This window comes from Geotrypetes seraphini, chromosome 11, assembly GCF_902459505.1.
Source record: "Geotrypetes seraphini chromosome 11, aGeoSer1.1, whole genome shotgun sequence".
In the NCBI taxonomy this organism is placed as follows: domain Eukaryota; kingdom Metazoa; phylum Chordata; class Amphibia; order Gymnophiona; family Dermophiidae; genus Geotrypetes; species Geotrypetes seraphini.
In genome coordinates, this window is record NC_047094.1 from 48957447 (window position 1) to 48975559 (window position 18113).

The following is an 18113-nucleotide window of genomic DNA, read 5'->3' on the forward strand; positions in this document are numbered from 1 at the left end:
AGATCCGCATCGCTGGTGCATTCTCTGCTTGGGGGCCGATCATCCAATCGAGTCCTGCCCCAGGTGCGCTACTTTCCAGAACTGGGCCCTCCGTCGAAGAAAAGCCCGCATGGCGGATCTTTTTGTCGCCGATCAGCCCTCGGCCTCGAGGTCGGCCCTGGCCTCGGCCCCGGCTTTGACCTCGGCCTCGGTTACCTCGGCCCCACCTCGAGACGCAACTCCGAAGTCCTCGGGGTCGCAGAAGTCCTCGGCTCTGGGTAAGTCCCCTCTTCCTTCCTCAGGTTCCGCGCCGACGAAGAAGCCAACCTCGGGGACGCCGGCGGCGCATGGTGGAAGCTCCTTCCCTACGGCCCTGGCGAAGTCCTCTAAGCCCTCAGGACGTGCCTCCACCACACGGGAATACTCAAAATCGAGGTCGCCCTCGGTGGAGTGCACTGCGGCTTCGGACATGCCCTCGATGCTGTCCATGCCCGTTTTTCAGGACATGCTCCGGGCGATGATCTCGTCGGAGCTGTCCACTGCGCTGGCCCACCTGCAACCGGCCCCGACCTCGACCTCGCGTGTGCCGGACCAGCCTGAGCCTCGCGTCGAGCCCCCTCGGGGCAAGGTGCGCAAGTCTCGCCGCATCTCATCCTCCTCGGATTCCTCGCCGAGGCGCTCGAGACGCTCTCCCCCCGCGGGGCGAAGCGTCGGTCTAAACAGGTCGAACCCTATAACCGCCGAACCTCCAAGAAGGCCCGGAGTTCTCCTACTCCCCGAGGTCGCTCCCCGACGTCTCGTGCGGGACCCCTGAGGGTGGCTGAGTTATCACTCTCCAACCCTCGGATTCTTTTGACTCCCCCTCGGTCCGGGGCTCCGGTCCGAGGTTCCAGGCTTTCGCCGAGGGAGTCCGGGTCCAGGTCTCCGACTTGACATCGGTCGGTGCCTCGTACCCCGGCGGCGTCCCCGAGGGGCTCCTCGAGGCGACACAGGTCCTCGACCCCGGATCACTTTCACAGTGTCTCCCCGGTCTCGGAGCGTGGGTCGGAGCGTGAGCCTCGTTATTCGAGAGAGGCTTCCCCGTCCTTTTCCGTGCGGCGGAGGTCTCATTCACCGTCCCCTCACGGGACTCCGGGAGCGTCCCGCCCCTCTTTCACTCGGTTTGTCCAGGACATGGGTCACGCTCTGGACTTAGACCTTCAGTCCGACTTGAGGTATTCTAAGGAGTACCTAGCGGAGCTGGATATGCTGTCTCCGCCTAGAGAGTCCCTTCGCCTGCCGCTGAACCCTGTGCTCTGGCAGGCATTTATCAGGAACCTGGAGACTCCCTATATGGTGACGGCTGTCCCCTCCAAAATGGAGTCTAAATACCGTACAGTGCCCTGCCCGGGGTTTGAGCACCAAGAGCTCTCTCACCAATCGCTGTTGGTGGAATCTTTTTTGAAAAAGGCTCAACCCTCCCGAGTCTCCGCTGCGGTCCCCCCGGGTCGGGAGGGTTGGACCCTTGACAAGTTCGGCAGGAGGCTATACCAGAACTCGATGATGGCCTCTAGGGTGCAAAATTACACCTTCACTTTTATGCCCTACCTGAAACACCTAATTGGACTTTTGGGAGCCTTTGCAGCAGACTTGCCGGCCTCCCGTCGAGGATTGTTTGGCCTGCTCCTAAAGGATTTCTCCAGCCTACGCCTCCATTTATTCCATGCGGCCTATGATGGCTTCGAGCTTTCCTCCAGGGTGGCGGCCTTTGCTGTGGCCATGCGTCGCCTGGCCTGGTTGCGCCTGGTCGACATGGACCCCAACTTACAGGATCGGTTGGCTAACCTCCCCTGTGTGGGAAAAGAACTATTTGATGATTCCATCGAAGCGGCTACGAAACGCCTCTCTGAGCATGAGCGCTCGTTTGCATCTCTTGTACGGCCTAAGCCTAAACCTCCAGACCATTCCGGGCCCTTCCGCGCCGCTACCCACAAAAATCTACGCCTGCTTTCTCGCAACCTCCGCCCCGGCACCAGCAAGCTCATCCTCGGGCTCTGCCCAAGTCCCAGCCGCCTGCGGCTGCTAAACCGTCCCCGTCCTTTTGACGGGATGCGCAGATGGGGGCTGGCCCTCTCCGCCACAGTCCCAGGCCTTCTTCCCATCGGGGGGTCACCTCAGAGCCTTTTACGCTCGTTGGGAGCAAATCACGTCGGACGCATGGGTCCTTGGCGTGATCTCATCCGGGTAGTCTCTCAACTTTCGGGCGATTCCTCCAGACAGCCCTCCAAGTGTGTGCCCTCCCAATCGGGCTCAGTTGTTCCTCCTTCTCTCGGAAGCTCGAGACCTTCTTCGCCTGCGGGCAGTGGAGGTGGTCCCCCCCAGCCAACGGGGGCAGGGGTTTTACTCCCGTTACTTCTTGGTACCGAAGAAGACGGGAGACCTACGCCCGATTCTGGATTTGAGACGCCTGAACAAGTTTCTGGTGCGGGAAAAGTTTCAGATGCTTTCCCTTCCAATTCTTTACCCTCTGCTCGACGAGGGCGATTGGCTCTGCTCCCTCGATCTGAAGGAGGCCTACACACATGTTCCAGTGCATCCCGCTTATCGCAGGTTCCTGAGTTTTCAGGTGGGAGACCTTCACCTACAATATCGAGTCCTCCCCTTTGGCCTGGCCTTGTCACCCCGGGTCTTCACGAAGTGTCTCGTGGTGGTCGCAGCTGCCTTGCGCTCCCAGGGTCTTCAGGTATTCCCCTACCTGGACGACTGGTTGATCAAAGCTCCATCCAGGGAGGGGGTTATCTCAGCGACCCGACAGACTATTATTTATCTTCAGGGTCTGGGTTTCGAGGTAAACTTTCCAAAATCCCAGCTGTGCCTCTCTCAGTCTTTACAGTTCATTGGGGCCGTGCTGGACACGGTTCGCCTCCGTTCCTTCCTACCCCCTCTCCCCCCCCCCCCGCGTCTGGAGGCACTGGTAAGTCTGAGTCGACGGATTTCGCTGCTGACCTCGGTCTCAGCACGACAGATGATGATGCTTCTGGGCCACATGGCCTCTACCGTCCATGTCATGCCCTTCGCCCGTCTCCATCTGCGGATTCCGCAATGGACATTGGCCTCTCAATGGCGTCAGGACCGGGACCCGATCAACCGCCCCGTGACAGTGACTCCTTCCTTGCAAAGATTGCTCCGTTGGTGGGCCAACTCTTCGAATCTTTCCAAGGGTTTACTCTTTCTCGCCCCTCCACACCGCAAGGTCCTCACCACGGACTCGTCGGAGTACGCTTGGGGAGCTCATCTGGATGGTCTATGCACTCAGGGGATGTGGTCAGCAGAGGATTGTCGCTGTCACATCAACGTGCTGGAACTTCGGGCCATCTATCTCGCCGCTGTGGCCTTTCGACATCTGCTTCACGACCAGGTGGTTCTCGTCCGTACCGACAACCAGGTGGCGATGTATTATGTAAACAAGCAAGGCGGGACGGGGTCCTGGTCCCTCTGTCAGGAAGCTCTGCGTCTCTGGGAGTGGGCGGTTTCCCACAATATCTTCCTTTGAGCAGTTTACATACAAGGGGAGCGGAATTGTCTGGCGGACAGGCTCAGCCGCCTCCTCCAGCCGCACGAGTGGTCCCTGCATTCTCAGGTCTTGCGACAGGTGTTCGACAGGTGGGGGACTCCTCAGATAGATCTGTTCACCTCCCCCCTCAATCACAACCTGCCTCACTTTTGTTCCCGGATGTACTCCCTGGATCTCGAGGCCAACGCCTTCCTCCTAGATTGGGAGGGAAGGTTCCTGTACGCGTTTCCGCCTTTTCCTCTGATTCTGCGGACGCTGGTCCATCTCAAATCGGTGCGGGCCACTCTGATCTTGATCGCTCCTCGGTGGCCACGTCAGCCTTGGTTTTCCCTGCTACTTCAACTCAGTGTCAGGGAACCTCTGCTTCTGCCTGTGTTTCCCTCTCTACTTTCTCAGAGTCGGGGTTCACTGTTACATCCAAATCTTCAGTCTCTTCATCTGACTGCTTGGTTTCTTTTCCCCTGACTTCTTTCCCTGTGTCTCAGTTAGTCAGGGAGGTATTGGAGGCTTTTCGGAAAGTCTCGACTAGACTCTGCTATTCTCAGAAGTGGACAAGATTTTCGTCCTGGTGTTCCTCCCACAGTCAGGATCCGGTGTCGGTCCCTGTGTCTTTGGTTCTGGAGTACTTGCTTCATTTATCTCATTCTGGCCTGAAGACCAATTCCATTCGTGTGCATCTTAGTGCGATTGCTGCCTTTCACCAGCACCTGGATGGAAAGTCTCTTTCTCTCCATCCCTTGGTTTCTCGTTTTATGAAGGGTCTTTTGAATGTCCATCCTCCTCTCAAACCTCCTCCTGTGGTTTGGGATCTTAATGTGGTTCTAGCTCAACTTATGAAACCTCCGTTTGAGCCTCTGGATAAATGTCATCTTAAGTTTCTCACTTGGAAGGTGATCTTCCTGCTTGCCCTCACTTCTGCACAGAGAGTTAGTAAGCTGCAGGCTTTGGTGTCGGGCCCACCTTTCACTGTATTCCATCATGACAAGGTGGTTCTCCGCACCCATCCTAAGTTTTTGCCTAAGGTGGTGTCTGATTTTCATCTCAATCAGTCCATTGTTTTGCCAGTGTTCTTTCCCAAGCCTCACTCTCATCCTGGAGGGTGGCGCTCCACACTCTTGACTGCAAGAGGGCGTTGGCCTTTTATCTTCAACACACTCAGTCTCATCGGACGGTTCCTCAATTGTTTTTGTCCTTTGACCCTAATCGGTTGGGACACCCAGTCTCCAAGCGCACCTTGTCCAACTGGTTGGCGGCTTGTATTTCTTTTTGCTACGCTCAGGCTGGTCTTGCGCTGCATGGTCGAGTTACGGGGCATAAAGTCCGAGCGATGGCAGCTTCGGTAGCTTTCCTCAGGTCCACGCCTATTGAGGAAATCTGCAAGGCTGCCATGTGGTCTTCGGTTCATACTTTCACCTCCCACTACTGCCTGGATACACTGTCCAGGAGCAATGGCCGTTTTGGCCAAGCGGATTTGCGTAATCTGTTTGCTTAATTGCCAACTTCCCTCCGTCCCTTTTTTCATTAGCTTGGAGGTCACCCACATGTGAGAATATCATGCCTGCTTGTCCTGGGATAAAGCACAGTTACTTACCGTAACAGGTGTTATCCAGGGACAGCAGGCATATATTCTCACAACCCGCCCACCTCCCCGGGGTTGGCTTCTTTGCTGGTTATGTGAACTGGAGACCACAAGGAGGGGATGCGCCCTCTAGTGGAGCAGGAAGGCACGCATGCATGGTGCAGCATAGCAAACTTGAATCTTCAATCAAGTTTGCTTGAAAAGCTGTCCGCATCGGGGCTCCGTAGATGACGTCACCCACATGTGAGAATATATGCCTGCTGTCCCTGGATAACACCTGTTACGGTAAGTAACTGTGCTTTATGGCACAATTGGATTTTGCTAAAGTTACATTGGCTTGCCTTTCTGGTACTGTTTTAAGAAATAGCCAAAATTCAGCAATCCAGGTTTTGGGGAGAACAGTTAAGAATGATCATGTTTACTCCACTCTATATATTATCATCGGTTGCCAGCCAAATGTAAAATTAAATTCAGTATATATGATCATTGTTTTTGTGGTGTTTATATCCTTGGTTTCCTCTCTTATCTCAGTCTCCTGGCCCATCTCTAGCTGCTTCCTAGCTGTAAGATATCCTATACTCTGGTAATGACCTCCGACTCTGCTCCTTTTCTCGTCCTCCTACAGCAGCACTATATGGACAGCCAGATCCCCTGCTTGCTGGTCGCCTCCAAATCGGACCTACCAGAACTAAAGCAGCAGCATGGGATTTCACCTGCTGAATTTTGTTACAAACACCGTTTGCCACCTCCCTGCTACTTTTCCTGTGAGATCCAGGAACCTCCCGACACCACCATTTACATCAAACTGGCCACAGCTGCAGCCTTCCCGTTAGTATGAAATCCACACCTTCCAGCCAAACAGCGTGTGGTGAAATACTGAGCAACACGTCCCACATCAGTCCTTGGGAGTCACCAGCAGGTCTGATTTTCAGCATATCCATATGGGATATGAATGACAAATTCTTAAATACATTTTGGTCTTCAAAACAGGTTGATTTTCATATATCAGGGTGTCTGTAAAAGCAGTTTTCCTGGTGGCTCACAAGGACCAGAGTTGGGGTGCACTTCTCAAAGGGGAATCGGAACACTGAGTTTTATAATTGACCAAACTTCCCAAGCATTTGCATCAAGATATTATAAAATCCATGAAGTTTTCAAAAAAACTAGTGGTCGTCTTATAGTGTTCTAATCATTGCACAGTAATGTGCTTAATAACTCAAACTGTCCATAATAATTGTTAAAGGTAGGATTCACACATTGAGATAAGTGCACCTAAACTTATCAATTATTATGGAGAGTTTGAGTTATTAAGTACATTACTGTACAATGATTAGAACACTATAAAACAACCACTAGTTGTTGTTTTTTTTTTTTTTAAACTTCATGGTTGTTTTTGTAGTATGAAGATGATCTATGAGCGCATTTAAAAATTTATTTGATGCCGTTATTGGAAGATAACATGTGAGTGTGATTTCATCTGTGGGATTTTTGTTTTTGGTGAATTACATATCATTTCCTCCTGATTTTTTTAATGTGAGTTTGAAAAATTGTTGCCCTGTTTTTGTGTTGGGTTTTTAAACAGGCAGGAACTTCTGCTTTCTTAAACTATGCTGAACATCAACACACAGTTTGTACGTATCATTTTCTGATCTTGTTCAAACCCTGCCCCTTATAGCACCTTTCATAAATTCAGCTAAAAGATGGTGAGTTAGAGAACAGCTTGTCGGCTTAATTTTTAGTTGTTTAAGAAAGGACAAATTTCTTAAGAGAATGGTGTCAATGTTCAGAACGATTTAAATGGGCAAGAAGCACTCCTGCCTGCTGAAATCGATTGGCACTTAACCAGAGAGTGCCGCTTAATATTCCCTCATGACACTCAAGTAAAAAGTAGGCAGGTTAAGGGCGGCACTGGGGAGGAGTCCCAGGTTATACGGGTGCTGGCAGCTCATGTACTTCTGTAGAGAGGTCACGGCAGCCATTTTGAAGTGCCGCCACTAGGGGCAGGAGTGAGGGAGCTGAGCTCCTGTCCCCATGACTCCCGCTGGACCATCAGGTACAAAGGTAGGCCTGGGGAGCCCAACTTATACATCAGGTGGGTTTGGGGTGGCCTTCGGAGGGTCGCAGCATGGGAGGGAATGGGGCATGTCCAGGGGGTCAGGAGGGGAAACAACAAGGGGGCTTTGGAACTGTTTTTTATATGCAAAAAAACCTTATGCAGCCTGCCTGATAAACAGCCAGGGCCACCTAATTCTTATGCATAGCCAAGCGCCCAAAATTATCAAGAGAGATTCAGTGCTGAGCCATGTCTGGGCACTGGCACTGAATATCACTAATTTAGCCAGCAACAAGCAGAGTGTAAAAACACACTAACCGCCGCCAGCTAAATATCGGGGGAGGGATGTTATGATTTTATGTCATTATTTATGTATGCAAATGGCTTTGGGAATTACCCTTAGAAAGGCATATTGAGGAGAGAGACTAGGGGAGGATCCTTAACTGCTCCATTGGTGTTTTAAAACTGTTCTTTTGACAAAGGCATGTTGGCACCTTTGTTTGTTCTCAGAGTAATGTTTCCTCTTGCACAGTACACTGACTTGTATCTCTCTCTCCTCCCCCACCCCACTTTTGTTTGCAGGCATCTGAATAACACAGAGCTCACTGCGGCATCGTTCTGGCTTCGGGTGGCATTGGGCACCACAGTAGTTGCAGTGTTGGGATTCACTCTATACAAAGCTCTGATAAAGAGTAAATGAGAAAAAGCCATAGATGATACACTCAGGACAGTTTGAAAAGCAACACCAGCTTCATTCCTCAAGAGCCATGTGTCCTGCTGGAACTCCTGGAAAAAAAAAAAAAAAAAAAAGCAGTCCTAAGAAACAGAGCTTCTTATAGCCAAATTATAGAACTGGAAGCTCTGAGGAAATAAAGTGTTGGGCAGCTAGCTATCCTTTTTTCAGCTTTTGCTTGTTGAACTCAGCCAAGAAAATCTGTCACCAGCAATCTCCACCAGCAGAAACTTCCAAATACTACACTACATGAAAGGGAACATAGGAAAAGTCCAGGTTTCCATCTCAAGGGTTCATCTAGTATACTTTTCAAATACAGTTTTTTAACATCTGAACAATCGTGTTGACCTCCAGAGGGTCTATTAAAGCTGCATGATGATTCTACATGTAGTCTGGAGAAATCCATTAATAGCAATAATGCTCTGCTGAGATTTTCTGTTTGCCAGCACGGACAGTATTTTTATAGAAAATGTAAGTGCTGAAACATCTATGGACAGTACAGCGATTCTTCCTTCAGACCGGGTAGCACTGTGATGTACACTATGAGCTCTCCTCATGTGACTGGGGCCTATTTGAAATGCTCTCAGAATGGTTAAGAGAAATCCTCCCTACATAGGACTTTGCAACACACACACACCCCTCCCCCCACACACATTATTTGGCATATAGGAACCTCTCTGCCATTGATGTTGAGACACTAAGCAGCAGGAAGAGTTTGTCGAGGCTGTACAGCAAAACAAATAGGCTTCTAATATGGCTATTCTCTCAGGGTTTCCACAGCTGGTATGCTTGTTGCAGGTTTCCAGGTCTCGCTGTGTCTTGTCAGATAGAACCACTGAAAAATCAGTTGGTCACAAATTTTGACTTTTGGTGGTCTCTTTTTCCCATAGAATAAAAAAGTCTCCGGTGAGTTTAAAAATGTTCTCCCCATCAAGCTGGGTTTTATGTTCTCAGGTTTCTGCAGCTGGCATCATGCTTGTTGTAGATTTCTGGGTCTCGCTGCATCTTGCCATCTTGCACTCTTGCATTCTCTAAAGTTGAAAGGGGATAGATTCCGTACAAATGTAAGGAAGTTCTTCTTCACCCAGAGAGTGGTAGAAAGCTGGAACGCTCTTCCAGAGTCTATTATAGGGGAAAACACCTTCCAAGGATTCAAGACAAAGTTGGACAAGTTCCTGCTAAACTGGAACGTACGCAGTGAGGCTGGTCTCATTTAGAGCACTGGTCTTTGACCTGGGGGCTGCCACATGAGCGGACAGCTGGGCATGATGGACCAATGGTCTGACCCAGCAGCGGCAATTCTTATGTTCTTTCTTCAGGGTATGCTGTGAGGTCTGAAGTTTTTCTTTATATAGTAGATCCTCAAACCTGAGTGGTTGGGGCTTCAGGTGAATGAGGTAGGAAAGTCTGTTGGCCACCAATTTGAATTTTGGTGGGAAAGTCCGTTGGTCTCTTTTTCCCATACAATGGAAAAGTCTCTGGTGAGTTAAAGATGTGAAGCTGGGTTATATGTTCTCATTCATCTCAAACCTCAACCAATCTGGTTTGAGGACCAATTCACATCATACACTGAAGAAAGCCACAGCATGATAGCTGAAACATCGGTTTTACCTGACAAGATGCAGCGAGACCCGGAAACATGCAACAGTTCTAATATGGCTGCTAGGCACCCTGGCAGCAATACTTCTTCTGCAATTCTAATTGCATTTCTAGTGCAATGTGTCTAGTGATCCTGAACCATAGGGTTTTGCATCTGAACCCACAAATTGCTTGTAGAAAACTGTCAATCATCTTTTCAACTCCATCTCCTTCCCAGGGAGCTGCTCCCACCTCCTCAGTTTTTTTTCTGGGAGCAAGTTGCTCAGAAGTGTTTCTGCTCTGCTTTGCAGTTTTATTATTTTGGGGTATTTTTCAAAGTGTTCGATTAGAGGCTCAGTACCTACCCAGAGGTTCCCACTTGTTGGGATGTCTGCCTGGGAGAAGATGCTGACTCTCATTGCAGAAGTCTACTGCTAGCAGGATCAGCCCTTGTAGACACCTAGCTAGCCAGCTTGCTTTTGTATTTATTAAGCTGAGGGGCCATTCCCTACTTAGCTGCTTGCATCTCTGATTTATTCAGGAGCTTGAGCACAGGCTGTTTGACTCCTTCTTGGCTCAGCCGGAATTAATACTGAGCAAGCTGCTTTGTGCTCCCCTATTTCGCGACGAGGTTTTCTGGGGGTTGCGCCCAGTCTGACTGGCAGCCCAAAGACCATGTTTCTCTAGCAAATCTGTGAGGCAGATTTCTTCTTCATTTGTTCCAGCTGAATTCCTATGCTGAAGCAGGCAGGCACCACATGGCACAGTGAGAAATGCTATTATAAACTAGGGGGGAAAAGGTGGGAGGGGTCTTCAAAAGTCAGATTTGAAGGTTTCTGCACCAAGAGATTAGGTCCCCCTCATCTAAAACCCTTTCCCTGCATTTTTTGTTCTTCAGGGAAGTATCAGGCCATTTTTGGCGCACGTTTGCTGATGGCAGCCATCTTTAATTTTAAACAATCTTGTTTCTAAAACCTCCATCTGCCTCAAAACCTCTCTATTTTGCTTAAAATTGACAGGGATTAACCCCACAGGCCTTCCTACCCCTATATCATGCTAGGTTGGCACTGGGTGGCCAACCGAAGAGCATCTATGTCCCACATGCAGCAGAGCGAGAGCCTTGGGCTTAGCCTCTTCTGAGACCTCCAGGGCTGGGGATCCACAGGAGGTGCATTCCCACAGGAAGAGACCCTTTCCAGAGCAATTCTGACCAGTCATGCCAAGAAAGGGAGGCTGGCATCTAAAGCTTCAAGTCCCAGATGGATTAAAATGGCCATTTCCTCCACCTATATGGGTTGTAGTAAGCTGCCACCAATTGCATTAAAAGCTCTCACCACCAAAGGAGTTCCTCGCCTGAGGAAATCTATAGAGTGGCTACATGGTCTATCCTCCATATCTTTACCAGTTTTTATAGGTTGGACATAGCAGCCAGAAAAGATGCCACTTTCGGGTCCTCTTTTTTGAATGCAGGCTCAGCAGGCCCGCCATAGACTCTGGGGACTGCTTTGGTACATCTCTACGGTCAGGACCACTAGATACATTGCACTAGAAAGAAAGATTAGATTCTTGCCTTGATAATATTCTTTCTTGTAGATGAGATTAGTGGTCCTGAAGCCCTGACCTGTATTTGTGCTTCGCCTGCCTTCTGCCTTGGAATCAGTCTGGAGCTGGAGAAATCTCTGTCTTTCAGGTGAGCTGAGAGAAAAAAAAACACTTTCAAAAGTGTATAGTCTGCTTCAAGTCTCTGCTGGATAGTGGGACATGTGAGTTGCTGCAAGCTCTATATAAGATTAATGCTGGCTGCACATGTTTTTGTATCTGTTTTATAGCAGCTGCTTGAATAATATAATGTTTATTGATAATGTTTCTAACAACAAAATTGTACTGCCAGGATTCTTCCCCGTTTCCCTCCTTTCAGTTATGTCTTTTATTACAGCAGTACTTTATTGCTTTCATAGGAACTGAGGGGGCGGGAGCAGCTCCCTGAGAAGGAGGTGGAGTTGAAAAGATGATTGACAGTTTTCTGCAAGCAATTTGCAGGTTCAGACAAAACCATTTGGTTCGGGACCACTAGACACATCTACAAGAAAAAGAATTGAGATAAGAACCTAATCTTTCTTTCTGATGGATACCCTTGTAAATCTCGGTTGGTTAGATGTAGGGCCTCAGCTTCTCTTACCTTTCTTCTGTTCAGCTCTTTAAGTAGATGATTCATTTCACTTTTTATCATTGCATAATCTACAATCAACTACATTAAAAATTCAGTGAAAAAAGAGGGAGGTGATGGTAACTTCTGTGAGATGTCCTACTGGGGCTTTTTACAAGTTTGTTACATCCGCTAACCTGCAGAAATAGCTTGTTAAAAAAGAAAATACTGCTCAATATGCAGATAAACTTGCACATATAAGGGTACTTGATTTCACAGGTGTTCCAAGGGCAGGGTTGGAGAGGGGTTTGCACTTATGTGCGTACTTATGACATTTTGAGAATGTGTGCTTATTTAACCCAGGGAATGTAAGTGTAAAGTAAGTGCACAGATTCAAGATGAAAATTCTCAAAATGTCAGTACATGTATAGTTTTGAAAATTTGGCCAAGTCTGCTCAAATAAAGTGTGCATGTACTTTTTACCTATGCACACAGTTGTAAGATCACTCCCTTTATGGCAATTTTTATGTTCAGAATTCAGGGTGTCATTCTGCAGAAGGATGATGTACCTGAGTTTTATATGCTCTTGAATGAAGAATTGGTTTGCCTTGCTAAGGATCCCTGCCAGCCAGGAGCATCCATTTTGTGCTGCAGCAGATCTGAGACATCACATGCCTCATCCCATCTGGTACAAAACAGATGCTTACTGCAGCAGCAAGGGCGGTTGCTCAAGGCATAGGTGCCAGCTCTGTGGGTGCTTGAGCATCCCCAGTATTAAGCTAACTCCTTGACAGTATCCAGGGAGGGGTAATTCCCATTGGGTTTAACACCCCCAATCATTTTGAAAAGTTGTCTCCTGTGGCTCAGGGTCTGTTTGGTTTCAAAACTTGGGGCCTGGATTTCAGCAAGGCAGCTTTCAAATGAAGCTTCAATCCTGGCACCTACCTTAGCAGCACTCTCCATTTAAGGAGCGTTGACCTTGAAGGCAACTGTCTATTTAATTTAGGTCTGCTATGTGACAGACCTAAATTAAACAGATAATTGTGGCTCCACCTTAGCTTTTCTCCAAAGCCAGCTCCTTGTTGTATAGATAAAGTCTGACCATTTAGCGAGTTGAAGCGGCAAGATTTTATCTCATTAGAAAATGTGCTTTGTCACCTGCTGGCAAATGCATAACTTGCTTTTAATATTAGCCCCTTAGTGTTCAGCTAACATAATGATGTAATCAGTAAGGTAATAGGAGCTGTAAGAGCTGTTCCTGTGGTATAAGATGTTATCTGATGCAGTTCAGAGCAGGCTGAATCTTTTAGCTTTATTTTATAGGGTGGCATTCTTATACTATATGTGAGACATCTCTTGTACACCTCCCATGGTGTATTTAATATGAATAATACATATTCTGTTCTGTGTAAGACTTCCAAAGAACTTAATGATGGTCCTCCCAGGAACCAATCTGTAACAAGTAGACCTTCCTGCTGTAAGATTGTGAAGTTGTGTTTCTTTCTGAGGTTTATGTGTGAGCTGGTTTTCTCTCTTTGTGAAGTCCTACGCCTTCTGTATTTCTTCCTAATCTATATCAGGTTGGTCAAACTTTTGCAAAGAGCCACATCAGTAGCTCTTGCCTAAGGCCAGGGTTTGGGGTGGGGGGGGGGGCAAAATAAATCCTCTCCAAAGCACCTCAGTCCTCTCTCTGCACCTTCTTCAAAGCCAACAACCCTCCCCTCTCCCAGCACCACTACCACCACACATGCATACCGCTCTGTTCCTTCTTCAATCAGCATATTTGGGTTTAAATAAGGTTTGGACAAGTCTCTGGAGGAAAAGTCCATAGTCAGCTATTGAGACAGACATGGGGGAAGCCATTGTGCGCTCTGGGATCAATAGCATGGAATCTTGCTACTCTTTGAGATTCTGCTAGGAACTTGTGACCTGGATTGGTCACTGTTGAAAGCAGGATACCGAACTAGATGGACAGTTAGTCTGACCCAGTATGGCTATTATTATGTTCTTAACTGTACCTGTTTGTAACTAATTATGTTTCTTGATTTCTCTTTGCTATTGTACATATATACTAGTTTGACTATATGGTGTCTTTAGTACCAATGAAAGGAAGCACTGATACTGTATGTGGGTGTATATTTGGGTGAATATATATAATTTTTTTTCAACTGAAAAAACAAGTTGATAACTAGAAGCTGTTAGAATGGTTTATATTTAGTCTGAAATAGGCTATGTTTTCAGTAGGATGTATGCTGGGACTCATATTCATAGATGTTTAAAGAAATTTCAGTATTAAGCAGGTAGTTTATTTCAAGAGTTTTATTTCCATGTTTTGTTTAGGCCAGGGGTTCTCAACCCAGTCCTCAGGACACAATTAGCCAATCAGGTTTCCAGGATACCCACAGTGAATATGTATAAGATAGATTTGCATACAGTGGAAATAGTGCATGCAAACATTATCTCATGCATATTCATTGTGGGTATCCTGAAAACCTGATTGGCAAATGAAGAAGCCAGACACCGCCCCTCAAAATCAGGAAGTAACTTCAGAGGGGGGCGGTATCGAGATCAGCAGAGCCTATAGCGATTTGGCAAGAGGGAAGGCCCCTGCGGCATCTGGCTTCTTCATTGCCAGCCAGTTTAGCAAGACCAGGACCGAAGGCAAGGCTGATCACAATCCAGATGCGCCACCTGGCAGCCGGCAAATAGCATGGACAACCACCACAGCTGCCGCCGGGAGAAATCAGCTGCATGCCTCGCTTGTCGGGCCTGCCCCCGACCCGCAACTCCATTCTCCACAACCAGACCCCAGGTAGGTTTACTTTTTTATATTTTTTAAAACTAGTTAGAGAAGTGTAGACTCGAATATAAACAGAGACCCCCATTTTGGGGCCATTTTTTTTTGCCCCAAAATCTTAGTTTATATTCAAGTATATACAGTAAGACATATTGCAAACTCCCAGCCTTGGCAATGCCCACTAACTCAAAAAGGGTTTCTCTTAAACATTTGTACTTACAAGTATATTTCTGACCTAGTTAGGAGGTCTGTAGACTTAGAATGAAGTTCACTAAAATCACATGCCTCTCCTTTCATTGGTAAAGGATAAAATACCCATCTCTGCATTTGCTTTAAGCTGAACACAGGTGACTGTTATCAGGGTCTTCTTGCAACATATGTGGACATTGGTCCTACTTGCAACCAGGTTTATATCATGTCTCATATTGCAAAGCCATTGGTTTAAAAAGGGGCATGGGTGAACAAAGCATGCAACCATTCTACTCCAGCACATTCTAATGGCGTCAGGTAATTCCTCACAAATGTGATTTATGGATCAGGGCTTGATCTTCTTTTGGATCTGATGTACAAGGTTTTCTTCCCATTCTGTGTGTATAAGGTGAGAGAGGCATAAAAAATCAGGCCCATTGTGTGTAAAGCTTCACAAAATCACTGTTTAGTGATTTTAATATATATATATATATATATACAGTGGTGCCTCACACAACGAACTTAATCCGTTCCAGGAGCAAGTTTGTTATGTGAAACGTTCGTTGTGTGAAACGCGTTTTTCCATAAGAATACATTTAAAACACAATAATTCGTTCTGCAGCCCTGTTTTCCCATAAGAATACATTTAAAACACAATAATTCGTTCTGCAGCCCTACATTTCCCTCCCTCCACCTCACCTTGTATGCGGAGTCTGCCGGCCCTCTCCCTCACCCAGCCGCACGCTTCCAGAAAGCTGTGCACGCGCAGCTGCTGGAGTTGGTCAATGTTCTACTCTCCTGCAACTTCCGGTTTCCGGTTGCGTCAGAGGAGAAGATTGAGCAACAGAGCATGCGCGCGTGCGCTGCTCCCTGAAAGCGTGCGGCTGGCCGAGAAAGAGGGCCGGAGAACTCGGCATCCAGGGTAAGGTGGAGGGAGATGATGGAACAGTATTTCATGGTACAGTATTACTATTTGTTAAAAAGGAAATAATCTTTTGATGTTTTCTGGATTTTTTTTCGTTAGCTTAAACATGGCTTAACTTGCTGTAAATGGGTCAGGTCTCGTAAGATAGGACCAGAGAATCGGGTCTGGGTAAAACCAGGATTTGCAGGATCTCCAGGATCCTCATGGACTTGTATTGAGATCCTGGTAATATTGCAGGATTTCACGAATTTTCCAGGACCCTGGTCCACCTTAACAGCAGACCTCCTCTTTTTTTGATTGCCACAGCTGCTGCTCTGCATTTACTGGAGTCCCCTACACGCCGTCTTCTCCTTCTCTGCATGGGTGCTGCTGTTCCCGGCTTCGGCGAGAGTAGTTCCGCCCCCCCCCCGGGCCCCTCGGGCGACTTCGTTGTGTGAAACGAAGTTCGTTGTGGGGAGCACGACAAAAAGTTCGTTGTGCGCAGCATTCGCTGTGCGAGGCGTCCGTTATGCGAGGCACCACTGTATATATTTTTACTTAGAGATTCTCAGGAAATTAATATATTTCAGATGGGGACAATGTTCCCTCTAAGGATTGATGAGGTGTGTGCAAAATAAAATATGCATGAGCGACAAGTTAACATACTCCACAAATTTATGAGCAGGCACGGAGGACGCATTTTTAAACAAATGTAGCTTATCCTTGTACTCCTTATATATTTTTAATCATCTTTAATCATCTATGGATATGTTTGTATGTTTATTGTTCAAATGGTTTTATTTATTTCCCCAAATTTATTTTTGTTATACACATTGAAAATATTTGATATTGCGTTTAAATCAAAATCTCAATAAACTTGAAACGAGTGCCCATGAGATTGTGGGAGGGTTAAATACTCAAAACTTAGAAGAATAACAATTTATTTAAAGTTTTTGCTTCGCCAGCTTTCTGGTATCTTTACATACGGTGACGTATCTAGCATATGTAACACCCGGGGCCCATCATTTTTTGGCACCCCCCCATCTGTACAAAAAACATGATTTTTAGTAACAAGCCACACTCACACATGAGTACCTAGGAAAAGGCAACATCTTACATATTGCAGTGAGCAGTACATCAATACACCCATTGTAAAACTAAACAAGCTAGACCAGCACAGATCAATCCTACACCGTCAATCCTAACAGAAAACCATGTCTTTCGAACACACAGAAAACACCTTCGCCTAGTATGAAATATGTTATCACAAACTAACCCCTCCCCCTTTTACAAAACTGTACTGTGGATTTTAGCCACGGTGGTAACAGCTCAGACGCTCATAGAATTCTGAGCATCAGAGCTGCTACCACCACGGCTGGTGCTAAAAAACGCTCCACAGTTTTGTAAAAGGGGGGATAAAATAGAAATACACAGCTTCAACGCTCTAGCTCAGGGGTACCCAAACGTTTTAGGCTTGCGAGCTACTTTAAAATGACCAAGTCAAAATGATCTACCAACAATAAAATAAAAAAACACAAAGCACACTATACGCTGAAAAAATGTTAATTATCATTCCTATTCTGGGTTTTTTTTCAAAGAGGTCAAGGCAGACAAATATACCCCCTCCTTTTTATTAAACCACAATAGCAATTTTTAGTGCAGGGAACTGCGCTAAATGCCCAGCGCTGCTCTCGACACTCATAGGCTCTCTGCGCTAAAAAACACTATTGCGGTTTAGTAAAAGGGGGCCATAGTGCAAAATATAGGCAGCATATATAAATTCAGACACATTTTGATCACTAAATTTAAAATAAAATCATTTTTCCTACCTTGTCTGATGATTTCATGAGTCTCTGGTTGCACTTTCATCTTCTGACTGTGCATCCAATCTTTCTTCCCTTCTTTCAGCCTGTATGCTTCCTCTCCTCCAGACCTCATTCTCTCCCCTAACTTTTTCTTCCTCTCTCCCTGCCCTTTCTTTCTTTTATCTCTCTTGATGCCCCCTTTCTTTTTTTCTGTTTCCTTTCTTTCTCCCTACCCTCCACAAAGCTACTGCTGCCACCATCGGGGGAAATAGGCCCCAAAGCCACCGCCGCAACCATCGGGGGAAACAGGCCCCAAAGCCACCACCGCGGCTGCCCCAAGCTCTCTCTGCTTCCCACTGGGCCGACCAGCAATCCACCGACTTCAATTCTGCCGTCGGAGAGGAAGTTCCGCCCAGCCAGGCAGCGATTGGCTGGCCCGAACTTCCTCTCCGACTACAGCCTTAGGGCGGGTGCACAACCGGGACGGACACTGAAGACATGGCAGCGGCTCCTCTCACGAATCCCCACCTGCATCGGAAGTCCGATGCAGTCGGGGATCATGAGAGGAGCCGCCGCTGCATCTTTCAACTTTAAAATACAGGCCGCCGCCGCTTCCTCCGCCCGCCCTCGAGTGAGCGACAGGAGAAAGCGTATGAGCGACGCCACTGAAAATAGTGAGCGATCGCTCATGCGCTCACCTTAGTGGGAACACTGAAAATATCATTGGGGACCGGATGAAGCAGACCTGCTTTTGCTTTTATTGTCTGCAATAGGATTAAATCCAGGATCGATTAAGC

At 47.3% G+C, this 18113-nt stretch overlaps 1 protein-coding gene across 3 annotated transcripts in view; it reads left to right on the top strand.

Annotated features, from left to right (window-relative positions):
• RHOT2 (ras homolog family member T2) overlaps positions 1-8281 on the top strand; it is a 78039-nt gene extending 69758 nt beyond the window's left edge. For all 3 annotated transcript variants that reach the window (XM_033963034.1, XM_033963032.1, XM_033963033.1), the window contains exons 18-19: positions 5737-5939; positions 7747-8281. In XM_033963034.1, coding sequence (XP_033818925.1) covers positions 5737-5939; positions 7747-7864 — 321 coding nt within the window. In that variant the 3' untranslated portion in view covers positions 7865-8281. The remainder of the gene's footprint in view (positions 1-5736; positions 5940-7746) is intronic.
• Positions 8282-18113: the final 9832 nt, after the last annotated feature.